Source organism: Python bivittatus, unplaced genomic scaffold (assembly GCF_059951505.1).
Source record: "Python bivittatus isolate LINGU-HERP-01145 unplaced genomic scaffold, Pbiv_v1 ctg000210_np1212, whole genome shotgun sequence".
NCBI classification, from domain to species: Eukaryota; Metazoa; Chordata; class Lepidosauria; order Squamata; family Pythonidae; genus Python; species Python bivittatus.
In genome coordinates, this window is record NW_028277053.1 from 7,015,141 (window position 1) to 7,041,474 (window position 26,334).

General features: G+C 40.2%; 1 protein-coding gene across 6 annotated transcripts in view; it reads right to left on the minus strand.

Annotated features, from left to right (window-relative positions):
• Positions 1 to 26,334, minus strand: part of WASHC2C (WASH complex subunit 2C) — an 82,989-nt gene that overhangs the window by 30,258 nt on the left and 26,397 nt on the right. For 3 of the 6 annotated variants that reach the window (XM_088139366.1, XM_088139370.1, XM_088139365.1), the window contains 10 exons: positions 21,619 to 21,700; positions 19,641 to 19,697; positions 18,937 to 19,040; positions 15,101 to 15,173; positions 14,213 to 14,269; positions 10,679 to 10,837; positions 10,161 to 10,288; positions 8,242 to 8,334; positions 4,294 to 4,401; positions 1,530 to 1,607 (listed from right to left, as the gene is read on the minus strand). In XM_088139366.1, coding sequence (XP_087995492.1) covers positions 1,530 to 1,607; positions 4,294 to 4,401; positions 8,242 to 8,334; positions 10,161 to 10,288; positions 10,679 to 10,837; positions 14,213 to 14,269; positions 15,101 to 15,173; positions 18,937 to 19,040; positions 19,641 to 19,697; positions 21,619 to 21,700 — 939 coding nt within the window. The remainder of the gene's footprint in view (positions 1 to 1,529; positions 1,608 to 4,293; positions 4,402 to 8,241; positions 8,335 to 10,160; positions 10,289 to 10,678; positions 10,838 to 14,212; positions 14,270 to 15,100; positions 15,174 to 18,936; positions 19,041 to 19,640; positions 19,698 to 21,618; positions 21,701 to 26,334) is intronic. The other 3 variants (XM_088139368.1, XM_088139369.1, XM_088139367.1) reach the window with 3 other exon arrangements.

Consider the following 26,334-nt stretch of genomic DNA (forward strand, 5'->3'; position numbering starts at 1 on the left):
ATCAATAAATGCACATTAACTAAGAAGCTACCAAAATAGTGATACACCAAACCAGAAATAAACCAATCTCACCATATAACTCAAATAATGTCTTTTTTAGGAGCATGAAATCAAAATAAAATTAGTTGTATCTTTAGGCAGGTTCTCAATGAAAAGCAGGCTATGAATATGCATATCACTAGTATAATTGAATCTACAAGGATTCAGGCCTAAGTCTTTTACTAGTCTGCGATTAAGGATCTTTTTGATAAAATATGCCTAGGGTCTGAACCGGGGACCTACAACAAACTACAGCTTTATGCACCCCCCAGATAGATTATATATTCCACAGGAATATTCTATTTTATTTTTATTGGTTTATCCTGCATGTTATTTTAAAAATGTTAAGTTTTTTAACAGAATGTAGGGTTTTAGCTTACTGAGCTTAGACCGAGAAGCTGGTTAATACTCCTCTTGGTACCCTAGCAATTTAGATAAAAGCTAGAAAAGCACAGCTCTAAATGTAGTAATTATTTTCCCCTGCTATTTCAGATACATCTTATTTTTTCCCACTTCATTTCTACCAGGAAATGCCTTAATTCTTCAATCTTTCAAGAAGAGATAACATGCAGAGACCCTTCAGTACTCATGCCCTAATTATCTCAACATATTGCAACATATTTTACATGGGGGTGCCCAGAAGCTTCAACTGGTCCAGAATGGAGTGGTGCAGGCAGTGATGGACGTATCTCAGTACACCCATGTAATAGCCCTGCTTCATGAGCTGCACTGATTGCCAGTTTGCTTTTGGATGTGATTCAAAGTGCTCGTTGTTATCTATAAAGCCCTGGTTACTTGAGGTACTCCCTATCTCATGTAGTATCTGCCCGGCTGATTCAATCTGCAGGGTTGGCATGCCAACAATGGCCAAACAATGCCATCTATTGGGACCCTGGAAGCGTGCCTCCTCTGTAATGTAGTGCTTGCCCTCTGGAATTAGGTTCCTGAGATCTGCGTGGCTCCTACCCTGCTGGTGTTTCAGAGGGCCTTAAAAGAATTGGCTCTTAGTCCAGGCCTTTGGCTAGGATGGGTGTAGCCCCTTCTGGATCTGTTTCTTGTTGTTGCCCAGTTTTTGCCATCTTTTTTTCCTTATTTTTACTGTTGCATTGCTTTATAAACTGCCCAGAGTCTCTGGGAGTCACATGGTGTACAAATTTCATAAATAAATATGTTCAACCTCCCTGATTCAAAATTCCTACTTAACACATAATCTACATTTCTGAGGAAAAAAGCAACTCTGTAACAAACAGAATATGGATGATTGCTGCATGTTTATTTCTGGATCCAGAATTATCCTTTATATGTGAGACCAACAAAGCTTCAGAGGCCAGAGTAGGCTGATTTGACTCTGCATATTCTACAGAGGCTTGAAGAAGAACAAATGAAAGCATCATCATACATAAACAATTCCTAAACAATGAAAGCTCTGTAGTAAACAAATTTGGCTTCACATTGCAGACCCACATTTTAATAACCTCTGAACATGGTACCTCTTCATCACTGCTGAAAAACAAGGTGGCTGTTTTCTCCTGAGATTTTGGCATCTTAGGCACAGATCCAAAGAGTTCCTGAAAAAAACAAGTAGGATTTAATTTGCTGCAAGCAACTGAAAAACCAATCTCTACCAGGCTCCATATTTTCACTACATAACTCATAATTAACCAATGCACAGTACACAGAACAAAACTGACTCAAGCAGTGGAACACAATATAACCAGTTTGGTGTAGCGATTAAGGTACTTGGCCTAGCAATCAGGAGATTGTGAGTTCTAGGCCTCCCTTAGGCATGAAAGCCAGTTGGGTGATTTTGGCCAGTCACTCTCTCTCATGTTTTTGATTCATTTGTTTAATTGGGTTCTCTTTACCTAGTTTTAAGTATCTGTATGGAGAATAGATGATGTTTTAGGTCTTATCTATGCAGAAATATTGACAATTTGAAAGGGTTCACAAACTTTTAAGCACCACTGTAGCTTTCCTAAGTGCACGCATTATAAAACTATTTAGCTCCACCTTTACATCTCAAGGATACATACCATCTTTGAAAATAAGAAAATCTTATTTTTCAAATAATTGTCCCACTGAATGATAGAAGATACACAGAGTGCTGTTCTTCAATGCTAAGATCTATGATCATATCTTTTAAAATAATTTTTCCAATCTCCTTCACTGATATTTATATAAGTGATTTTCAAGGCTTGTAAAGATTCTGTTCAAGCTTTTGTTCAATTTCCCTGTTAAACAATGAATTAAATGTACCACACTTTGAGATACATGGTCTTCATCCCCACATGCCTTTCTGAAGAACCACATTTTATGGTTCTCTCAAAATGTAGTAAGGAGAGGTGGTCTGTATAATGGTGAGCAAGCTGAGGGGGACCATCAATGAAAAGGCTTGAGCCCTGCTCTGAAGGTGGCATTCCCTCAGTGATGGAACTTTCAACAACCCTTCTCTCCCAGATCTTACCTGAGAAAGAGATTCTACTTGGAGACATCCAGTCCCTGAGCCACACAGGGCTTTAAAGTTGACAACTAGTATCTTGAATTGCACCCCGAAGCTAACTGACACCAGTACAACTTCCATAGTAGTGCAGTTACATGGGTGAACCAAATGTACCCGTAACTACCCAGTTTGCAGCATGGTGCACCTACTGAAGCTTCCAGATGGTCTTCAAAGGCAACCTCATGTTCAGTATTGCAATAATCCAGCCATGAGATGACAAGGGTAGTGATTATGAGTAAAGCCCTCTGATCTGGGAAACACTTTTTATATTGATTATATTAATTTATGTTATATTTATAATTAATATTGAATAAACTAATAGATGAACATAAATGGGAATCAAATCATGAACTCTCTATCCATGCCCTTCTTAAACACGCAGCACTGACAGAAGGCCTGGAAATAACTTCCTCATATCCATGATTCCTGCAGAAAGCCTAGAAATAACTCTCAAGTGGTCCCTAAAAATAAGATGTGGGAATACCCTCCATGAAATTCTGAGAAAATCTGCAGTCAGTAAATTTCTGTCTTCTCTAGAGTCACATGGAGGGCATTCTTATATGCATTACATACATTTATAAAAGTATGAATGGAACAATGTCCTATTCCAAACAAATCACTTAAAGTATTTTATATTCCAATGGAACAAAGCTTCAAATATGTTGAATATTCCACAGTAGAGAAAAATGGGAACTCAAAACAAGTTTTGCACGCTTAAGAATGACTATTTACAGGATTACCTATTCCCATACTGTCTGCCCTGCATTCCTAGATCATCAATGGGTTCTACTGCAGATCATCTTCTGTGGGTTCTATTGCAGATACATTTGACATTGATGGTTAATTTTGTATTTTCTGTGGTGAGAAATATTTAATATTTAATATTAAATATTTGTTTTTTGTTTTAAAAGGATTTTCATTGTTTGTTTTAAAAGGATTTTCACTGTAAAACTGTCTTGAGCTGTTAAAGAGACAAATGTTCTACATATAGTAGATAAATAAAATTAGCAAATGTAAAAGTGTGTACTGAGCATAGGTATCAGGAAGAGCATCAAGCCAACAGCCAAGGAGTGTGTTTCTGCTGTTACATCGTTTCTGATTGTGCTGAAGTGAATACAGCATTGCAGCTTCTTTCTTGGCTCAGTTCTGTGGCTGCTGACACAATGGATTGCTGGCTCCTGGTATAGTAGAACAGGAAAGTAGGGAATTATGGCTGAGCAAGAAACTCAATACAAAGAAGGGGGGAAAAAAGGGAAGACTGTGGCTCAGAACAGAAAAGCCGAGTAAAGCCACACACTGGAAGAAAATGGTCTTAAAGAGAGAAAAACACCTAACTGAAATTAGGATTTGTGTGTTTGTGGAAAGTTTTGCTGTGGTAATACAAAATGAGACTGTTACACGTGTGAAGGAAAGAGTTTGTATTTTGGATTTCATCTCCTTTCTCTAAACCCACTATCCAGTATTCAAGATCATAGATAAGTGTGTTGTATTTTAGCATTAACACTTTATTGCTTGTGAAATAAGATTCTGCTGGAACAAAGATTGTAGTTTAGATTAACATCATCTAACATAACATTAACATAACATAACATTAACATAAGAACTCCTAGGTTCTTAGGCAAATTGACTTGTGAAAGCACCTATAACATTCAAACACATACATCAACCGAAAAAAATGAAATCCTCTCAATTTACAGTCCTCATATCACCTTTTACTGTAAAGTAAGAGTTATCTGTTTTCACGCATCACATACCTCTTCTTCCTCATCTTCAAACAAAGACAATGATGTTTTTGTCATTATTTTAGTAGATGACAAAGATGAATTCTTCACTTCTATGGACTGATGTGTAGAAAACAAGTCCTATTGAACACAAAAGAAAGTAACATACAGCATTTTTTAATATGTGCATTTACCCATTTGGAACTTTTTCAACAGCCAACTGAAGACATCAAAAATGGCAAATGAAAGAATTGGCAGGATCCTCTTTGAGACAATTTCTGCTCTTGTAGAAAAATAGCAAGGGATCATTAAGTTAACAACCTTTCTATTGAAGCTGTAAATATAATTAATCTTGCATAACTCCCTTGTGTTTTCAAACATTTTAGTACAGATACTGAGCCCAAGCATTGGGTCCATATCTGGCAGGAGATGAAATAATGTTAACTAAAAGAAAACACTCCTATCACACACTTCCATGATCACTGCTGGACTGGTGCTTTTCTGAGCCCTGGCAAGTATAGGTAGCAGGAAGGAAGTAAAGGCCAGTTCCTCCGCTCAGTAGCCTATCAGTCAAGTTATATTTCAAGGCAAATTACGAAGACCTGGCTGGGAGAAGGAGAGGACGGGGGAGTTCCCCTTTCTGAGATGTGCCCAGCTGGTTTCCAGGTGTGGGACCAAAATCCCAGGGTAGGTGGCGGTGGTCATCCGAGACACTTGGGAGGCATTCAGGGCTGCTGCTCCTCATTCTGCTGGGTGCAAGGCCCCATTTGTTAAGTTGGGCTCTAAGAGGGATCAGTTGGGACTGTTGCTACTGTACCAGCCTCCCTGCTGCATAGTAACCTCCCTGCCTGAGCTCCTTGACTCTGTAGCCGGGTTGGCGGTGGAGTTCCCCAGGCTTATGGTCTTGGGGGATTTCTACCTGCCTTCCTTGGAGGTGGGGTCAGAGGAAGCCTGGGAGTTTTCAGCCACCATGACAGCCATGGGCCTGTCCCAGGTCATCCAGGGCCCGACGCATAATAGTGGTCATTCGCCTGACCTGGTTTTTCTGTTGGAGCAGTGGCAGAGTGTTCTGAAATTGGGGGAGGTATTGGTTTCTCCCCTGTCAGGGTCAGATCACTTCCTGATGAGTCTCCAGTTCTCTGGCACCACCCCCCTCTGCAGGGAGGTGGGGCCTATTAGATCAGCCCACCCCAGACACTAATAGACCCAACTGGGTTTCAGAGGGAGCTTGGGGTTGTTCCAGGAAGTCTGCTGCACGGCCCAACCAAAGCCTTGGTGGCCACATGGAATGAGAGTGCGGCCATGGCTTTGGATCGGATCGTGCCTGAGCAGCCTCTCCGTGCCCATGGCCCCCGTACTCTCTGTGGTATAGGGAAGAACTGAGGAAGCTTAAGAGGGCTAAGAGATATCTAGAGTGCTGCTGGTGGAAGATGAGGAGCAAAGACGATCAAACACAAGCTAGAGCTGCAATTAGAGCCTTCCTCATGGCGGTAAGGGTGGCGAAACGTAATTATTTCTCCGCCCTTATTGCATTTGCAGATAACTGCCCAGCAGCCCTGTTTCGGGTGACCCGGACCCTCCTCGGAGGGAGTAATTCAGGGGTCTAGCTTCAGGGCCGTTGTGAGGAACACGCTGAGCATCTGGCAGGTAAAGTCACTCGCATCTGCTCTGCATTGAATGCCAGCCTTGATGCAAGGCCAGTGGGGGCTATGGGGGCTGAGTCTTGCAGTGTTATCTGGGAGGAGTTCAAGCCTGTTCAACCTGAGGAAGCAGACAGGGTTCTTGTCGCTGTTAGTTCGGGCACTTCTGTGTTAGATCCGTGCCCCTCCTGGCTGGTCAAGGCTGCCCGGGAGAGGACATGTAATTGGGTCTGGGTGGTGGTTAATTCCTCTTTGAGGGAGTGGGTGGTACCGCCAGCTCTTAAGGAGGCGGTGGTACACCCCCTCCTCAAAGGGCTGTCACTTGACCCAACTAATCTGGATAGTTTTCATCCAGTCTCCAACCTCCCCTTTTAGGGAAGGTTGTTGAGAAACTGGTCATACGGCAGCTTCAAAGGGCTCTGGATGAAGCGGATTATCTGGACCCCTTTCGGTCAGGATTCAGGCCGGGATATGAGACTGAGACAGCATTGATCACGCTCTTGGGTGATCTCTGGTGGGAGCAGGATAGGGCAGTGCTTCCATCCTTTTCTTGACCTCTTGAAGGCCTTCAATACCATCGATCATGGCATCCTTCTGGACTGGCTTTGGGAGTTGGGGGTGGGCAGCACTGTGTTGTGCTGGTTCTCCTCCTCCCTCCGGGGTTGGTTCCAGTCGGTGTTGGTAGGAGGGGAGAGGTCCAGTCCATGGCCCCTACTGTGTGGGGTATCACAGGGCTTGGTTCTCTCGCCCCTCTTATTTAACATCTACATTAGGCACTGGGTGAGGTGATCCAACAGGTTGGATGAGGTACCATCAGTAAGCTGATGATGCCCAGCTTTGTATCTCCTCCCTGGGCTGTCTGAGCGATGCCATGGATGTCCTATCTCAGTGCCTGGAGGCTGTAGGGGCCTGGATGGGGCGCAATGGGCTTTGGCTCAACCCAAGCAAGACTGAGTGGCTTTGGGTGTTTGGGCCTTCCAGTACGAAGGTTCTTCCATCTTTGAGTCTGGATGGGGTGATTCTGCCCCAGACAGACTTGGTGTGCAATCTGGGAGTCCTCTTGGACTCACAGCTCCTCCTGGAAGAGCAGGTGGCAGCCACAGATAAGAGGGCCTTTGCACACCTTCGGGTTGTGTGTCAGTTGGGCCCATTCCTGGACCCGGAGGCTCTACTCACTGTCACTCATGCCCTCGTGACCTCCCATTTGGACTACTGCAATGTGCTCTACATGGGGCTGCCCTTGAAGAGCATTCGGAAGCTTCAGCTGGTACAGAATGCAGCTGCCTGGGTTGTAAATAGTGTTGATTACTTGGCACATATAACACCACTGCTTTGGAAGCTGCACTGCTGGCTGGTGTGTTTCCTGGTGCAATTCAAGGTGCTGGTTGTCACCTATAAAGCCCTTCATGGCTTGGGACCAGGTTACCTTAGGGACTGTCTTTTCCCCGTTGTTTCTACCCCTCCAATCCGGTCCGGCATGTTGGGTATGCTCCGGGTCCCGTCAGCCAAGGAATGTCAGCTGGCGGGGACCAGGAGATGTGCCTTTTCTGCTGTGGTGCCTGCCCTCTGGAACATCCTCCCTCCTGAGATTAGGATGGCCCTGACCCTTTTGGCTTTTCGGAAGGCCTTGAAGACCTGGTTTTATGCCCGGGCCTGGGGCCCCGAGTATGTGAAGGGCCCCACTTCATGGTTATGCTGATACTGACAGTTTTTTTAAGATCTCTTGGCTGCATTTATATTTATATTTAATTTTTTGTACTGTTTTAAATGTTGGCTGTTTTTATTGTTAGCCACCCAGAGTCACTGGTTTGAGATGGGTGGCTATATAAATTGAATGAATGAATGAATGAATGAATGAATGAATGAATGAATGAATGATGAATAAATAAATAAATAAGTGTTAGAGACTTGAGTTATGAGCCTCTGGTTTGCTCAACTTGCTTGATTCATAGCTAGTACAAGAAGGAACAGCAGATATTTGGTTGTTCTAGCACATAACATGTACCCTGTTACTCCTCACCCCATTATAGAAGAGAGGCTCATCCCCAGCCCAACTTGGGCTGCATTGTTTATAATGAAAAACTCTCCTACATTTTTCAACTTAGATACCCCATTTTTAGAAATCTTAGTAACTTGAATTCCAAGTTCAGTAATCATAACAATTCCTTATACTCATAGCCTTCAAGGATCATGCTATCATTGCCAAGGAGACACAGAATCATTCATAGCTACAGATTTTGGATACTGAGGTGGTTTTTTATTTACTATTTATTTACTATTTATTTATTTACTATTTATTTACTATTTAGCTGTATGCTAAATTGAATGATTAAGGACTTACTTCAGAATCCTCTTCATCAGAGAATAGGTTTTTCTGACTCTTGGAAGGTGTTGGGGTTAAATTTTTGAACCCCTCAGCAGAAGAATGTTGACTCTTAAAAAAACATAACACACATACTTATAAATCTGGAAGGTATTAGATGTAAGCAGTCTACTTCTGGAATTACTTTCAGTCACTGATTTTTATTTTCTTCTGTAAATATAAATATATTGGGAAGCCAGTGTATAAAAACTAAAGGGGACAAATGATTTCTAATTATGAGGAATTTTCTTCCTTTAAGCCCCCTTCCTGGTTGGTACCATTCCTGAGCTTTTACTTTTGACTGGGCACATATACATTCCCTTCTAATGAGGACAAGGAAAACCAAAATGCCTTTGTTTCTTATGCTTTAGAATTAAGCCAAAGAGCACAATCCCTCCCTAATCTCATGGTAGCATATGAGAGAGAAAACAATTATACCATAAGCTAACTCTTAAACCTAGATTGTAACTGCACACTAGAATTATAGTAATGTTCCATCATCATAGCTTTGCAATAATTATCTAACCAAATAATTTATTGATATTATGCTAGTTTACAATATTTTGTTATATTATGCACTAGTCCTCTTTACCAATTGTTTTATGGCATAATTAATGAACACTCTTCTTTTTATATGACCAAAGAGCAGGTATTACTCCCTATGGCTCAATCAGACAATCAGATACTTTGTCCATCTACAAGAAAGAGATGGCAACAAATTAGGAGTCAAGTAAGGGAAGCACAGAAAGCATCTTAAGGATTTTCCACCTTTTGTGGAAGTAAAGTATGGTTGGTTTCTGCAAGCTCTGGGGTTCTCTTCCCTCACCTGTGCCATTCCCTCAGCAGTAGCATGAAGGATTAGATTGCTATTGGAATAATGAAGAACAAGAGAAATGACAATGAGTAAAGAAAGTAGGCAAGAAGGAAATATCACCAGTTGTGGGCAGGATTGTCAGGTTGCATCAAAATTGTATTTGGCCTGGGATTGGTGCTTGTTAATATAGAATCAAAGGCAAATACAATATCCATTATGTGTAATTTAATTCCAATGCAATACAGAAACTTCTTTTATATTAGCCCAATCTGTTTTCATGACATGTCTTAATTTTGTATTTGGAATATTTTTTAACTTTATTTTCCAACTAAGGTAACAGTGAGCCATGACCATTTCCAGGAAATGGTCTAGCCAGTTTGGTCTAGTGGTTAAGGCACCAGGCTAGAAATCAGGAGACTGTGAGTTTTAGTCCTGCGTTAGGCATGAAAGCCAGCTGGGTGTCTTTGGGCCAGTCCCTCTCTCTCAGCCCAACTCACCTCACAGGGTTGTTGTTGTGGGGAAAATAGGAGGAGGAAGGAGTATTAGGCATGTTTGCTGCCTTGAGTTATTTATAAAAATATTAAAGGTGAGATAAAAAAAATCTAAAAAAAATGTTTGGCCTCCCAACCAAAAATGTACCTGTTCTTGGTGTAAAACATGAACAGATATTTCCAAGCATCATGTGCTACTTTTGTGAAGAGCTTCTCCTTAACTTTCAATAGAAATCTTGAAATGACAAGAACTAGACCAAAGCATAGATGGAAGAAGATTCTAGCTAAATCAAGCAGAACAGTCTGCTCAGTGGGCTCTGAAGTAGTAACAATAAACCAGGTAGTACATCTCTTCCACAACATCATTAAGTCAAGCTCTTCTCTTTGTCCTAGAGCAAAAGAGGAGCTATCTGCTTTTACCAACTGCAAAATATTTGGTAGATTTGGGAGGAGGGGAATTAAGTGTCTCACATCTAAGTTCACTGGATGTAGAAACTGAGGCAAGTCATTAGAAACTGAATGCTCAATGCAGCATTTTTTTTAAAAAAAATCTGTTCACAAAGAAAAAGAAACTATTACTTGCGTTTGATTACCTTTTCTCCTGCTGTCAGTTCTTTATTTATTTTAGCTTCTTTAGCCACATTTTTTGCAATGTTGATAATGTCAGGCCTTTCCTTGAATAGATCCCCATCAACATCAAAGAAATCCACAGAAGATTTAGCTATTCAAAAGCAAGACACAAAGAGTTCACTTTGCGATCAGAGTTATCAGCAACAGAGGAAGTCAATTAACAAAGCAGTAATACTGGTAAAACACAAGTTGTACATATGTACATAAAAAATAATCAAGGAGGGATCTCACACCCAATTAAAATGCTTTCATTTTTACTAAATACTTTACATAGCATGAAAGTTATAAATTAAATGTAGTATGCAATAAACTTTTATTAATGTGACAGGAGACTACAGAAAAATAGCTGACTATATTTCACTATCAAGTGCACGATCACAAACTAAGATACACTGCCTAATAAAATTCAAAGCTCTTTTAATTATGATAAAAGAAAGTGAGAAAAAAGGGAATTAAATATATTTAAGTTTTAGAAACTTACCTATAACAGAGCTACTCTTATTGGATTCAAAGTTGTCATCCTCATCAAATAGACCAGGAGCTTCATCTAGCTTGGGAGATTTATCTGTGACTGATTCTGTCAACCTTTTATTCTCTTTCTCCAATGGAACTGAAGAAGGGCTAAATACATCATTTATACCTGTGAACAGGGTTTAAATATAGTCATCTGATATCTAGAGCTGGAGTTCTATGAAGTGTCTTACTTAAAAATATTTTCATGATCAATGGGGCAAACAAATTAAGAATTTGCTTTACAAATCATTAGGCACATTCATATCTGGGGAGTCTTCCCCCACAATAAACTTTTAAAAAAACCTCACTGTTCATCTTCCAAATATGCTGATACTTCACTGCTTGTGAATGGACAGTACCATTTTAACTATAAGTATTCTTATTCTTTAACAATATTTTTAAGAAGAGGTTTTTCAAATACTAGTTTCCAAAGCAAAACTGTTCTGCCAAAAGTAGCAATCACAAAACTTAAATACGTTTCTTCAGATCCACAGCACTGTTAAATCAAGATACAGACAGTCCCCTACTTGTAAACTTTCGCCGATACAAACAGGAGGGACCCAGAAGTCAGAACCAGCAGTCGGGCCAGAAGTTGGAGCCAGAAGTCGGGAGAAGGCAGGAAAGGGTTACTTTGCAGCACACCACAAACTAACCCTTCCCCACCTTCTCCAGCACCCCGTTTGCATTTGAGGTTTGCAGAAGTTGGAGTTCTCAGAAAAGGTTAGTTTACGCAGTGTGCTCCATTGCCAGTTGAGGCAGGAGAGGGGGTGGTGGCAGAGGATGGGGGAAAGGGGTCAGAGGTCTCCTGACTTGCCTGGCAATGGAGCACCCCATGCCCTGCCTCCACCTCTTTTTTTTTTTTTTTTGCTTGTTGGACTTATGAATAAAACAGGCTTACAAAGAGCCTCTTGGAACATAACCCGTTCGTAAGTAGGTGACTATCTGTAAATAATTTTAACTTCTCTGCTGGCCAGCAGAATGTATTTAGAATGACAAAACATAATTTAAATCCCAGAACAAGTACTCTTCTCCAAGTATGAATAACAATCCCTGGGAGAATGCTTTCAAGTGTTCAGTGAGCTTTACACTCCCTTATTACATAGCATACAATAACATTTTGCTAGCTTATGAGACATTGTTAAAAGCAGCCTCCTTTAAACCATTAATTCATGATAAGAATCTTAGATTCAAGCTAGGGTAGCTATGGGAACATAGGGTAGCTATGTTGCTTAGCCCTTATACAGTATCATCTATGATATAAAAGACCTCTATGAGATGTGCTCACTTGCAAGCAGATATCTCTTAACCTACTTCAGTATTTTGTACTCTCTGACATAACTGAAAATTTATTCTGTTAATTAACATGAATGGATTATTGGGAGCAAGATGACAGAATACAGAAAAAGTGAATGGGCTATACAAAAAAGTATAAGAGTACAGATTAATCTCCAAGCAGAATGAATGGAAAGTACACACAAGGAAAGCTGATGTAGAAACTGCTTGGAACAGAGCCATAAGAATTATATTATAAAGTGACACAAAAGCGTAGAGTCATTAGTGTGACTCTATTAATGATTGCTGCAGATAATGACAACAAGAGAAACATACTGTATAATATGAATAGGAAGAAAAGGATAATTGCCAAGAAAGAAAGAAACAGTTAAGATTAAATAAGCAGAGAAAATGTAAAGCAGTTTTGATGGAAATAATAAACTTTTGAAAATAGGTAAAAGGATTAAGAGAATGGAATTAAGGATAAAAGTGATGAAATAGTTTGAGATGAAACTGAAGTAAGGGAATGCTAAAAGAAATGTTTTAGAAATATGTATAGGATGATAGTGAAACTGAAATAGCGTCTAAGAAAGAAATGATGAAAAAGAAATCGTAAGTGCTGTGAGAATGGTGAAAAATGGTTGAGGCTGCAGACAGATAGTATAAATGAGAAATGGTAAAATATGGATGTGATAGATTTTTTAAAAATGTGTACGAAGCCAGCATCTGTGACTAATAACCAAAACAATGCTACAGGTAGTCCTCGTTTAGCGACCACAATTGGGACTGGCAACTCAGTCGTTAAGCAAAGCAGTCACTAAGTGACAAATCATGCAACCACCACAGTGCTTATGATCTTACTTCAGCTTTCTTTTGCTTTACAGACCTGTGAAGGATGTAAATTTGGACTTAGATTGCAAAGTTACTTTTTCATCACTGTTGTAACTGTGAATGGTCGCTGTCCGAGGTAGTCACTAAGTAAGGACTACCTGTATTAATGTTCCATTATATAGAGAGAGAAGTAACAAGAGGAATGAAAAACTACAGGGTGATTGGTTTGTTAAGCATGTTTAGCAAAGGCATTTGATAGAATTTTGCTTGAAAAATCTGAATGAACAAAATTTGCTGCTCTGTATTGGTGGGATACACAAACCAGATCTTCTGGAAGACTCTGCCAAGCATGGTCCTTTGAGAAAATCTGTGTTGCTGATCACCTCGCAGCTCAGAGATGGTGCAAGAGCTATTCCTGGCTTAATATTAATCAGTAGAGAATACTTAAGAGAAAAAAGTGGAAGTAACAGGAACATTGGGAGAAAATGACCATGTAATGCTGCTTTTTAAAATTTATTTTAAGAGACACTAAAGCTGAGTGAAATCAAATATGCATCTTAGACTTTAAAAAGCTAATATTAATAAATATAGAGCAACAATAAGTAGAATTTCATAACAGGAAAAGCTAATGGGAAAAGACACATTTTCCTTAAAAAGAAGATAATAAAAGAACAGATGTTAAATATTAACAATTCCAATGACGAAAAATGGAGGGCAGAAGAAGCCAATGTAACTACAAAAAAAGCCAGGTTTTTCAAAGAGGAATACAAGTTAGAAATGTTGATATGGTTATAAAAAAGTAAATGCAGGAACAAAAGTACAATTCCTAAATTTCAGGAAGTAACAATCCCATTTTATTATGTGTTGGTCAGACCCCATCTTAAATGTTAGGTCCAGTAGAGCAATAATGTCTAATGGTTGGAGCATAAATGAGGGTGACTGTTTATGCTAAGTTGTGTCCCAGAACACTGCCAGGTGACAGCTGCTCAATCTCCAGAAATGTTGTAAACATGCAACAGCTGCTTAATAGAGGTCTCTGACTGAATTCATGTATCTTGCTAAGCCATCATTTGTTTAAAATTAGTTTACTGAAAACATAACTGGTTTGGTTCACATAACATGCAAGCCACAAACAAGAAAACTTTATTCCGATTTAGTATAATGTGTGAAGCTAAACCTATTGACAGAAAAATCATTCCCTTGAAGATAGAAAATGGAAATGCCATTTGTTCAGATCAATTAAAGCATCAGTGATAGCTTCCTTCTTTAAGGAAGTTGATTAAATGATTTGCAGATTCCATACCATGGAATACTTAGGAATTAGGATAGTTTATGATCAATTAGTAAACTTAAAGATAAAAAGTTTGCAGATGATTGGTCAATTCTTTATTATTCATACCTGGAAAGAGAGAAACTGCTCCGGCAGGAACTTTCTTTACTGCTTTTGATGATGGCTCTAAAAAGCATAGAAGATGGATCAAATTGAAAATCCATAATTATACTAGTTGGTTACAATCAGCTACCACAAGGAGCCCTTGAAGGGGCTTTTTTTTTTTTTTGAGGAAACTAAGGGAGAGAAAGAGGAATAACTTTATTTATTTAGGTATATTTAAGCACTAAGGGGTGGTCAGATTCTTTTCATGCCTGTCTCCATAGTTGTTGTAACTTCCTACTACATTAAGTACTTTAATGACTTTGATATCCCTGTCAGTTTATCCTAAAGTCAGCCTCCTTCTCTGAAACTATGCATGTGAGTGTATATTTGCCTTAATCCTGATTCTTCATAGGCACAGTGGTGACATCTTACAATGTCAGCTGAGAATCCTTTTGGTCTGAGGACTTTGATGAAGTGGATATGGTGCTATCTGATTCCTGCCATCTGTGGGCTAGATGAAAATACGACTGGATGGACTGAGGAGGCAGTCAAGTCTCACTGTGTAGAGAGTAAGAAAGAAGACACTGATGGAGATATGTAAGCTCTGTTGCCAAAGCAACAAATGCCAATGAAGTGTCAGTTCAGATAAAAAGTTGAAGCTACAGGTTTACATACATCCCCTGAGAATAAATGAGAATGAATGAAGGGATCTTGGGGGGGGGGGGTAGTGTCAAGGGCTTCAATCCATACTTCTCTACATTTAACCACATTTTAGAGTTACACCTGAAAAATAAAGGATCAGATAATGTTTGTATCAATATACCTTCAAAGGAACTTAAAAAAAAGACCATCTTTCCCAAATGAACCATAAAGTTCTCATGTTAACCTGTTTCAGGTTCTAAAAATTCTTACCATCATTTATTGGAATTCGTGTTTCTTTTTCCACTGTATATTCCTCTTTTGGCAATTCAGCAAAAAGTTCCCTCTGGTTGAAAACAGAATAGTAGACCTTATAAATACTACAGCATAAGCTAAAGGAAACACATTTTAAACAAAACAGTGCAAGAAGCAGTAAAAATTACTTTTCATACATAATTTCACATATATAAAATTGTCACTTCTTTCTGGCTATTTATTAGGCTCCCATGCTTATATAACAACAGGTACTTAGAGCTCATAATGAAATGCAGTTTATAATGTGAAAGAAAACAGTTAACTTCAGATTTCATCGAACTTTGGAGTGAGATCCCCCTATAATCTAAGACACCCTAAGATATACAGGTGAAACTCAAAAAATTAGAATATCGTGCAAATGTTCATTTATGTCAGTATGGCAACTCAAAAGGTGAAACCAATATATGAGATAGACGCATTACATGCAAAGCGAGATATGTCAAGCCTTACTTTGGTATAATTGTGATGATTATGGCGTACAGCTTATGAAAACCCCAAATTCACAATCTCAGAAAATTAGAATATTACATGACATCAATAACACAAGGATTGGAAATAGAACAATATCGGACCTCTGCAAAGTATAAGCGTGCATATGTACTCAGTACTTGGTTTGGGCCCCTTTTGCAGCAATGACTGCCACAATGCGGCGTGGCATGGATGCTATCAGCCTATGGCACTGCTGAGGTGTTATGGAAGACCAGGATGCTTCAATAGCGGCCTTCAGCTCTGCTGCATTGTTCGGTCTCATGTCCCTCATCTTTCTCTGGCAATGCCCCATAGATTCTCTATGGGGTTCAGGTCAGGCAAGTTTACTGGCCAATCAAGCACAGTAATCCCATGGTCATTGAACCAGGTTTTGGTACTTTTGGCAGTGTGGGCAGGTGCCAAGTCCTGCTGGAAAATGAAGTCAGCATCCCCATAAAGCTCGTCTGCGGAAGGAAGCATGAAGTGCTCCAAAATCTCCTGGTAGACGGCTGCGTTGACCCTGGACTTAATGAAGCACAGTGGACCAACACCAGCAGATGACATGGCTCCCCAAATCAACACAGACTGTGGAAGCTTCACACTGGACTTCAAGCATCGTGCATTGTGTGCCTCTCCATTCTTCCTCCAGACTCTGGGTCCTTGGTTCCCAAATGAGATGCAAAAGTTGCTCTCATCAGACAAGAGGACTTTGGACCACTGGGCAACAGACCAGTTCTTTTTTTCTGTAGCCCAGGTAAGACGCTTCTGACATTGTTTGTTGTTCAGGAGCGGCTTGACAAGAGGAATACGACATTTGAAGCCCATGTCCAGGATCCATCTGTGTGTGGTGGCTCTTGATGCACTAACTCCAGCCTCAGTCCACTCCTTGTGAAAGTCCCCACACTTTTGAATGGCCTTTTCCTGACAATCCCCTCCAGGCTGCGGTTATCCCTGCTGCTTGTGCACCTTTTTCTACCACACTTTTCCCTTCCACATAACCTTCTATTGATGTGCTTTGATATAGCACTTTGGGAACATCCAACTTCTTTTGCAATTACCTTTTGGGGCTTTCCCTCCTTATGGAGGGTGTCAATGATGGTTTTCTGCACAACTGTCAGGTCAGCAGTCTTTCCCACGCTTGTGATTCCTACTGAACCAGCCTGAGAGACCATTTAAAGGCTCAGGAACCCTTTGCAGGTGTTATGAATTCATTAGCTGATTAGAGTGGGACACTTTGAGCCTAGAATATTGAACCTTTTCACACTATTCTAATTTTCTGAGATTGTGAATTTGGGGTTTTCATAAGCTGTACGCCATAATCATCACAATTATACCAAAGTAAGGCTTGACATATCTCGCTTTGCATGTAATGCATCTATCTCATATATTGGTTTCACCTTTTGAGTTGCCATACTGACATAAATGAACATTTGCACGATATTCTAATTTTTCAAGTTTCACCTGTATGTACCTAGGGAGATCTAGACAATGGTTGTGCTCACATGTAACACAAAGCCAAGTTTTTTAAAACATCATGGTTGTTAAGTAAGTTATAATGGTCTAGTTTGCACACAAAGCACATCACAATATGGCTTATCATTATGTGCAAAGCCAATGTCTAAAGGGCTGGAACATGGAAAGGTAACAATTGATAGACTTGACACACACTCAACATTTGGATCTTAGTTAGACCCCAATTGTGCTGACCCTCAATCATTATTCCTGGGAGTTATGATAGAGTGGAAGTGGGTTATTCATACTTTTCACTACCTTTATTTTAAGTAGAAACCCTGCAAGTATCTGCTGAAAGAAACAACTGCTCTAATCCTGCATAAGTGAACTAAGAACATCTCATAACTAGGAGTGTGCAAAATTCACTGATCCAGGAATCCAAATTTCCATTTTGCCCTGGGCCTCTTGTAGACTCCTTGGACTCTGAGGCTCAAGAAGAGAACCCAGCAGTTGTGAGTGAGGAATCAATAGCTGAGATAGCTCCCAGGAATAATGATTGAGGGTCAGCACAGTTGGGGTGTAACTCAGATCCAAATGTTGAGTGTGTGTCAAGCCAACTAAAGAGGGCTCAGCAATGGAAACCTGTACAACTCCTTAAGGGGAGAGGGTGTCATATCCTCTGATTAGTCAAGGTCATGAATTTCTACTACAATTAATGAATTAGCTAATTCAATTTATAAGGCCACTCAATTCTATGGGCAGTGTACAATAAAAACAATAAGTAAAATACAGGTAAACCCCATCGGGGTTTCCCAAAACATTCTGAACAGTAAAATATACAGGACCTGCCAGTGACAGTAATCCAGGGCCTGGAGGAAGAGCCAGGTTTCAGGCCTCTTTTAAATACTGTCAGAATGGGGGCTAGATAACTTAGGGGGGATGATATTCCATAGGGTAAGTGCTATAAGAACACATATAAGAGCATCTCTCAGATCTCCTTTCCACTTTGTTGGAAATAATTCTCCCACTTCTTGACCTGTGTTACTTTAACTGATTCTTCCCGCTACCTTACTGAATGAACCCTGGTTCCTGGATTACAATGGTACCTCGGGTCACGAACGCTTCTGTTCACAACCAATTCGGGTCACGAACAGCACCGTTTGCAAAATTTTGCTTCCGTTCGCGAACTCCGCATCGGGTGACGAACACGACCCGCGGCCATTTTCCCTGCTGACACACGTGGTCATGGCTTCCTGTAGGGAGGGGGATTCTCCCTCCAAACAATAACCGCCTCCCCACCCGCCTTCCTGTCCTCCACGCCTCAAGCAAGGTTAGCGTTCTCTCTCTTCATAGTGTACTGTACTGTACTTTGTGTCATATTTTTGTGGTTTAAAAAAAAAAATACATATGGTTTAGAACGGATTAACCGTATTTACATTGAACCTTATGGGAAAATTTGATTCGGGTTGCGACCAAAATCAGTTGGCGACCAAATTCATAGGGGTCAGAATGGATTAACCGTATTTACATTGAACCTTATGGGAAAATTTGATTCAGGTCGCAACCAATTCGGGTCGCGACTAGAGTCACGGAACAAATTAAGTTCGTGACCCGAGGTACCACTGTAGATGATTACAGTTCCTGGAGTAGATGATGATGATATTTTTAACCTGCCTTTAAAAAAAAAAAAAAATCGGTCAACTCAAGGTGGTGAACACACCTAATACTACTTTCCCTACAACAATAACCCTGTGAGGTGGGGTGGGCTGAGAGAGACAGACTGGCCCAAAGTCCAAAGTAGCTTTTCTGCCTTGCATCCAAACAGCTGCATGTCCCTAGCTGGTTCCATAAAGGAATATAAACCAAATACTAACCTCATCATCAAAGAGTCCTGTCCCACCACTGAAGAGTCCACCTTTAGAACCAAATGGTGAGAAATCTTCATCAGTTAGCTTGGGGGGCTTAAAGATATCCTCATCTAGGATGAGATAACGTTTGCATCAAAAGAGCTAAAAAAAGAGAGTTATGAAGTGCTCAGAAACATACTAAGACCTAACTTAGGAGGAAACTTTCCCTACTGAAGTTTTCCAGACTGCACCTACCACCTATTCCACAGAAGATTAGAGCAAAGGAGCCACAGTAGCTGTGGTTGTACAATCTCTTGGACAGTCTTGGGGATTCAAAACTCAAATTCCTTTCTATCCAATTGAGAATGCATGAATGTCAAGATTTGTTGTTGTTGTTTGTTGTTGTTGTTTCTCAGTTTCGAGTGCAATGGAAACTGAGAATGCACCGAAAAAGGTCTTATATTAGAGAAAATATCTTAAAGCCAAAAAATAACTAAAAAGTATTATGCTAACAAATGGCATGCAAGCCCTTCTCACAACTTCTCCATATGACCTGACTTCCTCTGAATATAAATAATAAAATGGACGCATAGTACTTTCAAGGCACAATAGTATTCAACAGTAAGGACATTCAGAACTGTAGAAAATGGTTGGCTCAGGGTTGCCCATATCTCTTCCTCTTCTCAGAGGGAACTCAGCACCTAAGGACAACCCCCCCAGCCCCAACTTACCATCTGAGAAAACATTAACATCTTCCTTAACAGTGACTATAGCCTTATTTTTCATATCTGTTTAGGAAGAAAAGATTTACAATCAGTCTTTCTTCGTCATTACTACAACATGTATGAAACATTTAAAAGTGCAATGAACAGAAAATCATGGTCATCTTAAAAAATCCTAAGTGTTACACAGAACAATTTTCTTCAGCCTGGATTATGTGAATTAGCCTATGGCAGAAATGCACAATTTCTACTGGCCCGAGAGCCACATTACAAAAATGGACTGGGCTTTCATTTTTTTACTTTAAACTTCATTTTATTAATGATTTTACTATGTTATTTTAGTACCTTTTATCATTATTTTATTTTATTATTTGGGGAAGAGTTACAGTACCAAGATTTTTTCCATTCCTTTCTTATTTGTTTTTAATAGTTATTGTATTTCCTGTTCTGTTTAGTTAATATTGTACATCACCCACTCTTCAGAGCTGGACCTGGAAATAGAGGATGTTAGCTGGGTTAGATCAACAACGAGGATTCCACAGAGTGCTCCTCAGATTATTGCCAATTTATGCATGGTTGCTGTACATGGTATGGTTCTGAAGAAGACCCATGAATAAATGAAATGAAATTATATTTATCCCTGGGATATAAAACAAGGAAACAGATAGTTCCCACTAAATACACTGATCTTCCTCAATCTAGTGCCCTCCCCAAACATCTGCAGAGTAGGTTAGGGAAGGCCTTGCCAGATTATCAATTTCTCTTTTCCTCCAGAGTCCAACTAATCCACAATTAAGTAATAAAATAACCTATGCTGCAAGCACTGTCAGGGTAAAAAATATTATCTTTGAGCTTGCCACTGAAATCTTATGAAAAAGGACTCTCAGTTTCTTTCATCTTTATTTCCTTACATTTGGGGAGCCAAGGGATGACAAGGAAACTAATGTTCATGAACCTTCACACATTTCTCTCATTTCTGTTATTGCTGAAAGACATTGGGCAGACATCCTGTCTCCTCAAGTGTCGAGGCTATAAAAATATGGGAGGAAGTGACCCCAATCTGATAGCCTTCAGAACACCCTTCAGCTACTCTGGTGATGCCTCCGCATTCCATGAAACAATAAATAGCAGAAGATCACAGGGGGTGCCCCAAACTTTGACTGGCAACCAATGGGTCATCGGGGAGATAAGTTTCCCCCAATAATAAGGAGGATCCCAAATTTATGCCAATTTTAGCCAATCAATTTGTTAACTGCTGTATCTCTGTGTAAGAAACGTGTATAAAATCTTCTTTGAGTGTGATCAGGGTGCTTCTCTGCCTTAAAGGGAGACCCCAGCTGACTCTATTGGCTTGCTTTCAATAAAACTTTAAAATCTCAGCTGGTGTTTTCGTGTCTGATCTTCTGCCGGACTGAATCCTAATTGGGGAGAGTCAGAAACTCTCACATTTTGCTAACAGAAATGGGGGCTGGTCCGGGATCTCTTTAAGTGTCCGGTGATCCTGAAAGGGGGGAGGCCCTTTGGGGCCCGGTGATCCCTAAGGGATCCACGAAGGGAAGATCTGACAATTCCTGCCTGGGAATTTCCCTTGAGCTGCACCAGAATGGGTGAGTACATTTGGGTACTCCGAGTAGGTTTTTCCGGTTGAAAGGAAAAACCAGGCGGTCCAGCTGAAAGGAACAGAACATGCTTTTAACAAAAAGTAATTATATTCAACTTTGTAGGAAGAATATTTTTCATAATAGAAATAATTTATTCAAATAAATAATTTCTTAACCTAGTATGTATTTTGAAGTGTAAGATATATTTTATGAATTCTCTTTGGTAGCACAGACTAATTTCCTTTCAGCATTAATTAAAGGACATAGAAAGCTGGGTTCCAGCAGTCTACTGGAAATAATTTTTTTTTTAAATAGCATTAGAAAAACATTTCTTACCATACTTCAACCATGCAGCAAAAGAAAAAAAGGAATGTGGAACTGCTTACACAATTGTTCTTCCTCTTGTTTACATAGCTCTTCCCTTTTGATTCGGGCTGCAAGCTCATCAGTAAATGATCTAGGTCTTTTCTTTTGAGTTTGAAGTGGGGAAGTGGAGATGGATAGGAGGGAGAAAAGACACACTTCATTATTTTGAAAAAGTTTCATCACAAATTACTTAAAGCCAGACATATTATAGGCTATGAAATGTTAGAGGGGAAAAATAACTTTCAAATTAATAGGAGCACTACCAGTTTTATCACCTATAGAAGTACATGTATTAAAAAGAGGAATCCTTTAAATTCAAAAGTAACTGAAAAAGTGAAATGAGGTGTGTAAGTTCATATATGTTAGAATATAGCAATTTGGAAGCAGGTTTATAGAAAGATACCATGCATCTAGATAGAAGAAGCTCAGCAAAAGTGTGGAGAAAAGAAGAAAAACAAAAAATATTTTATTCATTTCGAACCATGCAGTTTAAATTGTTTCTAATCTGACTCCAAATCATGTCAACATAGTCCTCTTTTTACCAGCAATGTTTTCTGACAAAATTCAGTTAGTATTCCATCTCAACTAAGCACGAATCTTCACAGATATATCTTGTTGTTGTTGTTTAGTCGTTAAGTCGTGTCCGACTCTTTGTGACCCCATGAACCATATTGCGCCAGGCCTTCCTGTCCTTCACTGCCTCCCTGAGTTTGCTCAGTTTCACGCCCATTGCTTCAGTGATGCTATCTAACCATCTCATCCTCTGCCGTCCTCTTCTCCTTTTGCCTTCAATCTTTCCCAGCATCAGGGTCTTCTCCAAAGAGATCTCTCTTCGCATTAGGTGACCAAAGTATCTGAGCTTGAGCTTCATTATCGATCCTTCCAATGAGCAATCAGGGTTGATTTCCTTTAAGATTGACTGGTTTGACCTCCTAGCAGTCCAGGGGACTCTCAAGAGTCTTCTCCAGCATCAGTTCAAAGGCATCAATTCTTCGGCGCTCAACCTTCTTTATGGTCCAGCTCTCACAGCCATACATTACTACTGGAAAAACCATAGCTTTGACTATGTGGATCTTTGTCGGCAAGATGACGTCTCTGCTTTTTAATATGCTATCTAGGCTTGCCATAGCTTTCCTCCCAAGGAGCAAGCGTCTTTTAATTTCATGGCTGCAGTCTCCGTCTGCGGTGATCTTGGAGCCCAAATAAATGAAGTCTGTTACTGCTTCCATTTCTACCCCTTCTATTTGCCAGGAATTGATGGGGCCAGATGCCATGATCTTAGTTTTTTTAATGTTGAGTTTCAAGCCACCTTTTGCACTCTCCTCTTTCACCCTCATCAGGAGCCTCTTTAGTTCTTCTTCACTTTCTGCCATTAGGGTGGTATCGTCTGCATATCTGAGGTTGTTGATGATTCTCCCTGCAATCTTAATTCCGGCTTGTGATTCTTCCAGCCTGGCATTTCTCATGATGTACTCTGCATATAGGTTAAATAAGCAGGGTGATAGTATACAGCCTTGTCGTACTCCTTTCCCTATTTTGAACCGATTGTTCCATGACCGGTTCTAACTGTTGCTTCTTGGCCCACATACAGATTTCTCAGGAGACAGGTAAGGTGGTCTGGTACCCCCATCTCTTTAAGAATTTGCCACAGTTTGTTGTGATCCACACAATCAAAGGCTTTTGCATAGTCAATGAAGCAGAAGTAGATATTTTTCTGGAACTCTCGTGCTTTCTCCATGATCCAGCGAACGTTGGCGATTTGATCTCTAGTTCCTCTGCCTCTTCGAAACCCAGCTTGTACATCCGGTAGTTCTCGGTTCATGTATTGCTGAAGCCTAGCTTGTAGGATTTTGAGCATAACCTTGCTAGCATGTGAAATGAGTGCAATTGTGCGATAGTTTGAGCATTCTTTGGCATTGCCCTTCTTTGGAATTGGAACATAAACTGACCTTTTCCAATCCCGTGGCCACTGTTGCGTTTTCCAAACTTGCTGGCATATTGAGTGCAGCACTTTAACACCATCATCTTTTAGTATTTTAAATAAGTCAGCTGGAATACTGTCATCTCCACTAGCTTTGTTGTTAGCAATGCTTCCTAAGGCCCACTTGACTTCACTCTCTAGGATGTCTGGCTCAAGGTCAGTGATCACACCAGCGTGGACATCAGGGACATTAAGATCTTTCTTGTATAGTTCTTCTGTGTATTCTTGCCACCTCTTCTTAATCTCTTCTGCTTCTGTTAGGTCCCTGCCTTTTTGTCCTTTATCATGCCCATCTTTGCACTAAACGTTCCTTTCATATCTCCAATTTTCTTGTAGAGATCTCTAGTCTTCCCCATTCTATTGTTTTCCTCAATTTCTTTGCATTGTTCATTTAAGAAGGCCTTCTTATCTCTCCTTGCTATTCCCTGGAAATCTGCATTCAGTTGCTTATATCTTTCCCTTTCACCCTTGCTTTTCGCATTCCTTCTTTCCACAGCTATTTGTAAAGCCTCATCAAACAGCCATTTTGCTTTCTTGCATTTCTTTTTCTTTGGGATGGTTTTAGTTGCTGCCTCCTGTACAATGTTACGGACCTCCGTCCATAGTTCTTCAGGCACTCTGTCTACCAAATCTAATCCTCTAAATCTATTCATCACCTTCACTGTGTACTCACAAGGAATATGATCTAAGTCATACCTAAGTGGTCTAGTGGTTTTCCCTACATTCTTCAATTTAAGCCTAAATTCTGCAGTAAGATATATCTTATTTTACTCCATTTTTAAGGAGAAAAAAAGTAGCTAGTCTCATTCTCATCTCAGCTACGGTCGTGTGAAAAAGAAAGTACACCCTCTTTGAGTTCTATGATTTTATGTATCAGGACATAATAAAAATCATCTGGTCCTTAGCAGTTCTCAAAAGTAAGTAAATACAACCTCAGATGAACACAACACATAACATATTACACCATGTCATCATTTATTTTACAAAAAGAAAGCCAAAATGGAGAAGCCATGTGTGAAAAACTAAGTACACTCTTACTGCTTCCATAGGTACGAAGAGGCTAAGTAGCAGCCAGGTGCTGCTAATCAAATGCCCTTGATCAACTGATCACCAGCAAGTGTGATTACTTCTATAACAGCTGATGTTTTAGGAGTCTGCTGGTCTTGAGCATTGAGGTGTGTGTTAACACAATGCCAAAGAGTAAAGTCATCAGCAGTGATCTTAGAGAAGCAATTGTTGCTGCCCATCAGCCTGGGAAGGATTATAAGGCCATTTCCAAACAATTTGAAGTCCATCGTTCTACAGTGAGGAAGATTATTCACAAGTGGAAAACATTCAAGACAGTTGCCAATCTTCCCAGGAGTGGACGTCCCAGCAAATTCACCCCAAGGTCAGACCGTGCAATGCTCAGAGAAATTGCAAAAAATCCAAGAGTTACATCTCAGACTCCTCAGGCCTCAGTTAGCATGTTAAATGTTAAAGTTCATGACAGTACAATTAGACAAAGACTGAACAAGTATGGTTTGTTTGGAAGGGTTACCAGAAGAAAGCCTCTTCTCTCTAAAAAGAACATGGCAGCATGGCTTAGGTTTGCAAAGTTGCATCTGAACAAATCACAAGACTTCTGGAACACTGTCCTTTGGACAGACGAGACCAAAATGGAGATGTTTGGCCACAATGCATAGTGCCACATTTGGCGAAAACCAAACACAACATATCAGCACAAACATCTCATACCAACCGTCAAGCACGGTGGTGGAGGGGTGATGATTTGGGCTTGTTTTGCAGCCACAGGACCTGGGCACCTTGCAGTCATTGAGTCGACCATGAACTCCTCTGTATACCAAAGTATTCTAGAGTCAAATGTGAGGCATCTGTCCGACAGCTAAAGCTTGGCTGACATTGGGTCATGCGACAGGACAATGATCCCAAGCACACCAGCACATCTACAATAGAATGGCTGAAAAAGAAAAGAATCAAGGTGTTGCAATGGCCCAGTCAAAGTCCAGACCTCAACCTGATTGAAATGCTGTGGTGGGACCTCAAGAGAGTTGTGCATAAACAAATGCCCCCAAACCTCAATGAACTGAAGCAGTGTTATAAAAAAGAGTCGGCCAAAATTCCTCCACAACGATGTGAAAGACTGATAAAGTCATATAGAAAACGATGACTTCAAGTTATTGCTACAAGCTACTGAATCATAAGGTGTACTTAGTTTTTCACACATGGCTTTTCCATTTTGGCTTTCTTTTTGTAAAATAAATGATGACGTGGTATAATATGTCATGTGTTGTTGTTCATCTGAGGTTGTATTTACCTACTTTTGAGAACTGCCAAGGTCCAGATGATTTTTATTATGTCCTGATACAGTCAGGTCCAGAAATATTGGGACATCGACACAATTCTAACATCTTTGGCTCTATACACCACCACAATGGATTTGGGATGAAACAAACACAATGTGCGTTAACTGCAGACTGTCAGCTTTAATTTGAGGGTATGTACATCCAACTCAGGTGAACGGTGTAGGAATTACAACAGTTTGCATATGTGTCTCCCACTTGTTAAGGGACCAAAAGTAATGGGACAGAATAATAATCATACATCAAACTTTCCCTTTTTAATACTTGGTTGCAAATCCGCTGCAGTCAATCACAGCCTGAAGTCTGGAACGCATAGACATCACCAAACGCTGGGTTTCATCCCTGGTGATGCTCTGCCAGGCCTCTACTGCAACTGTCTTCAGTTCCTGCTT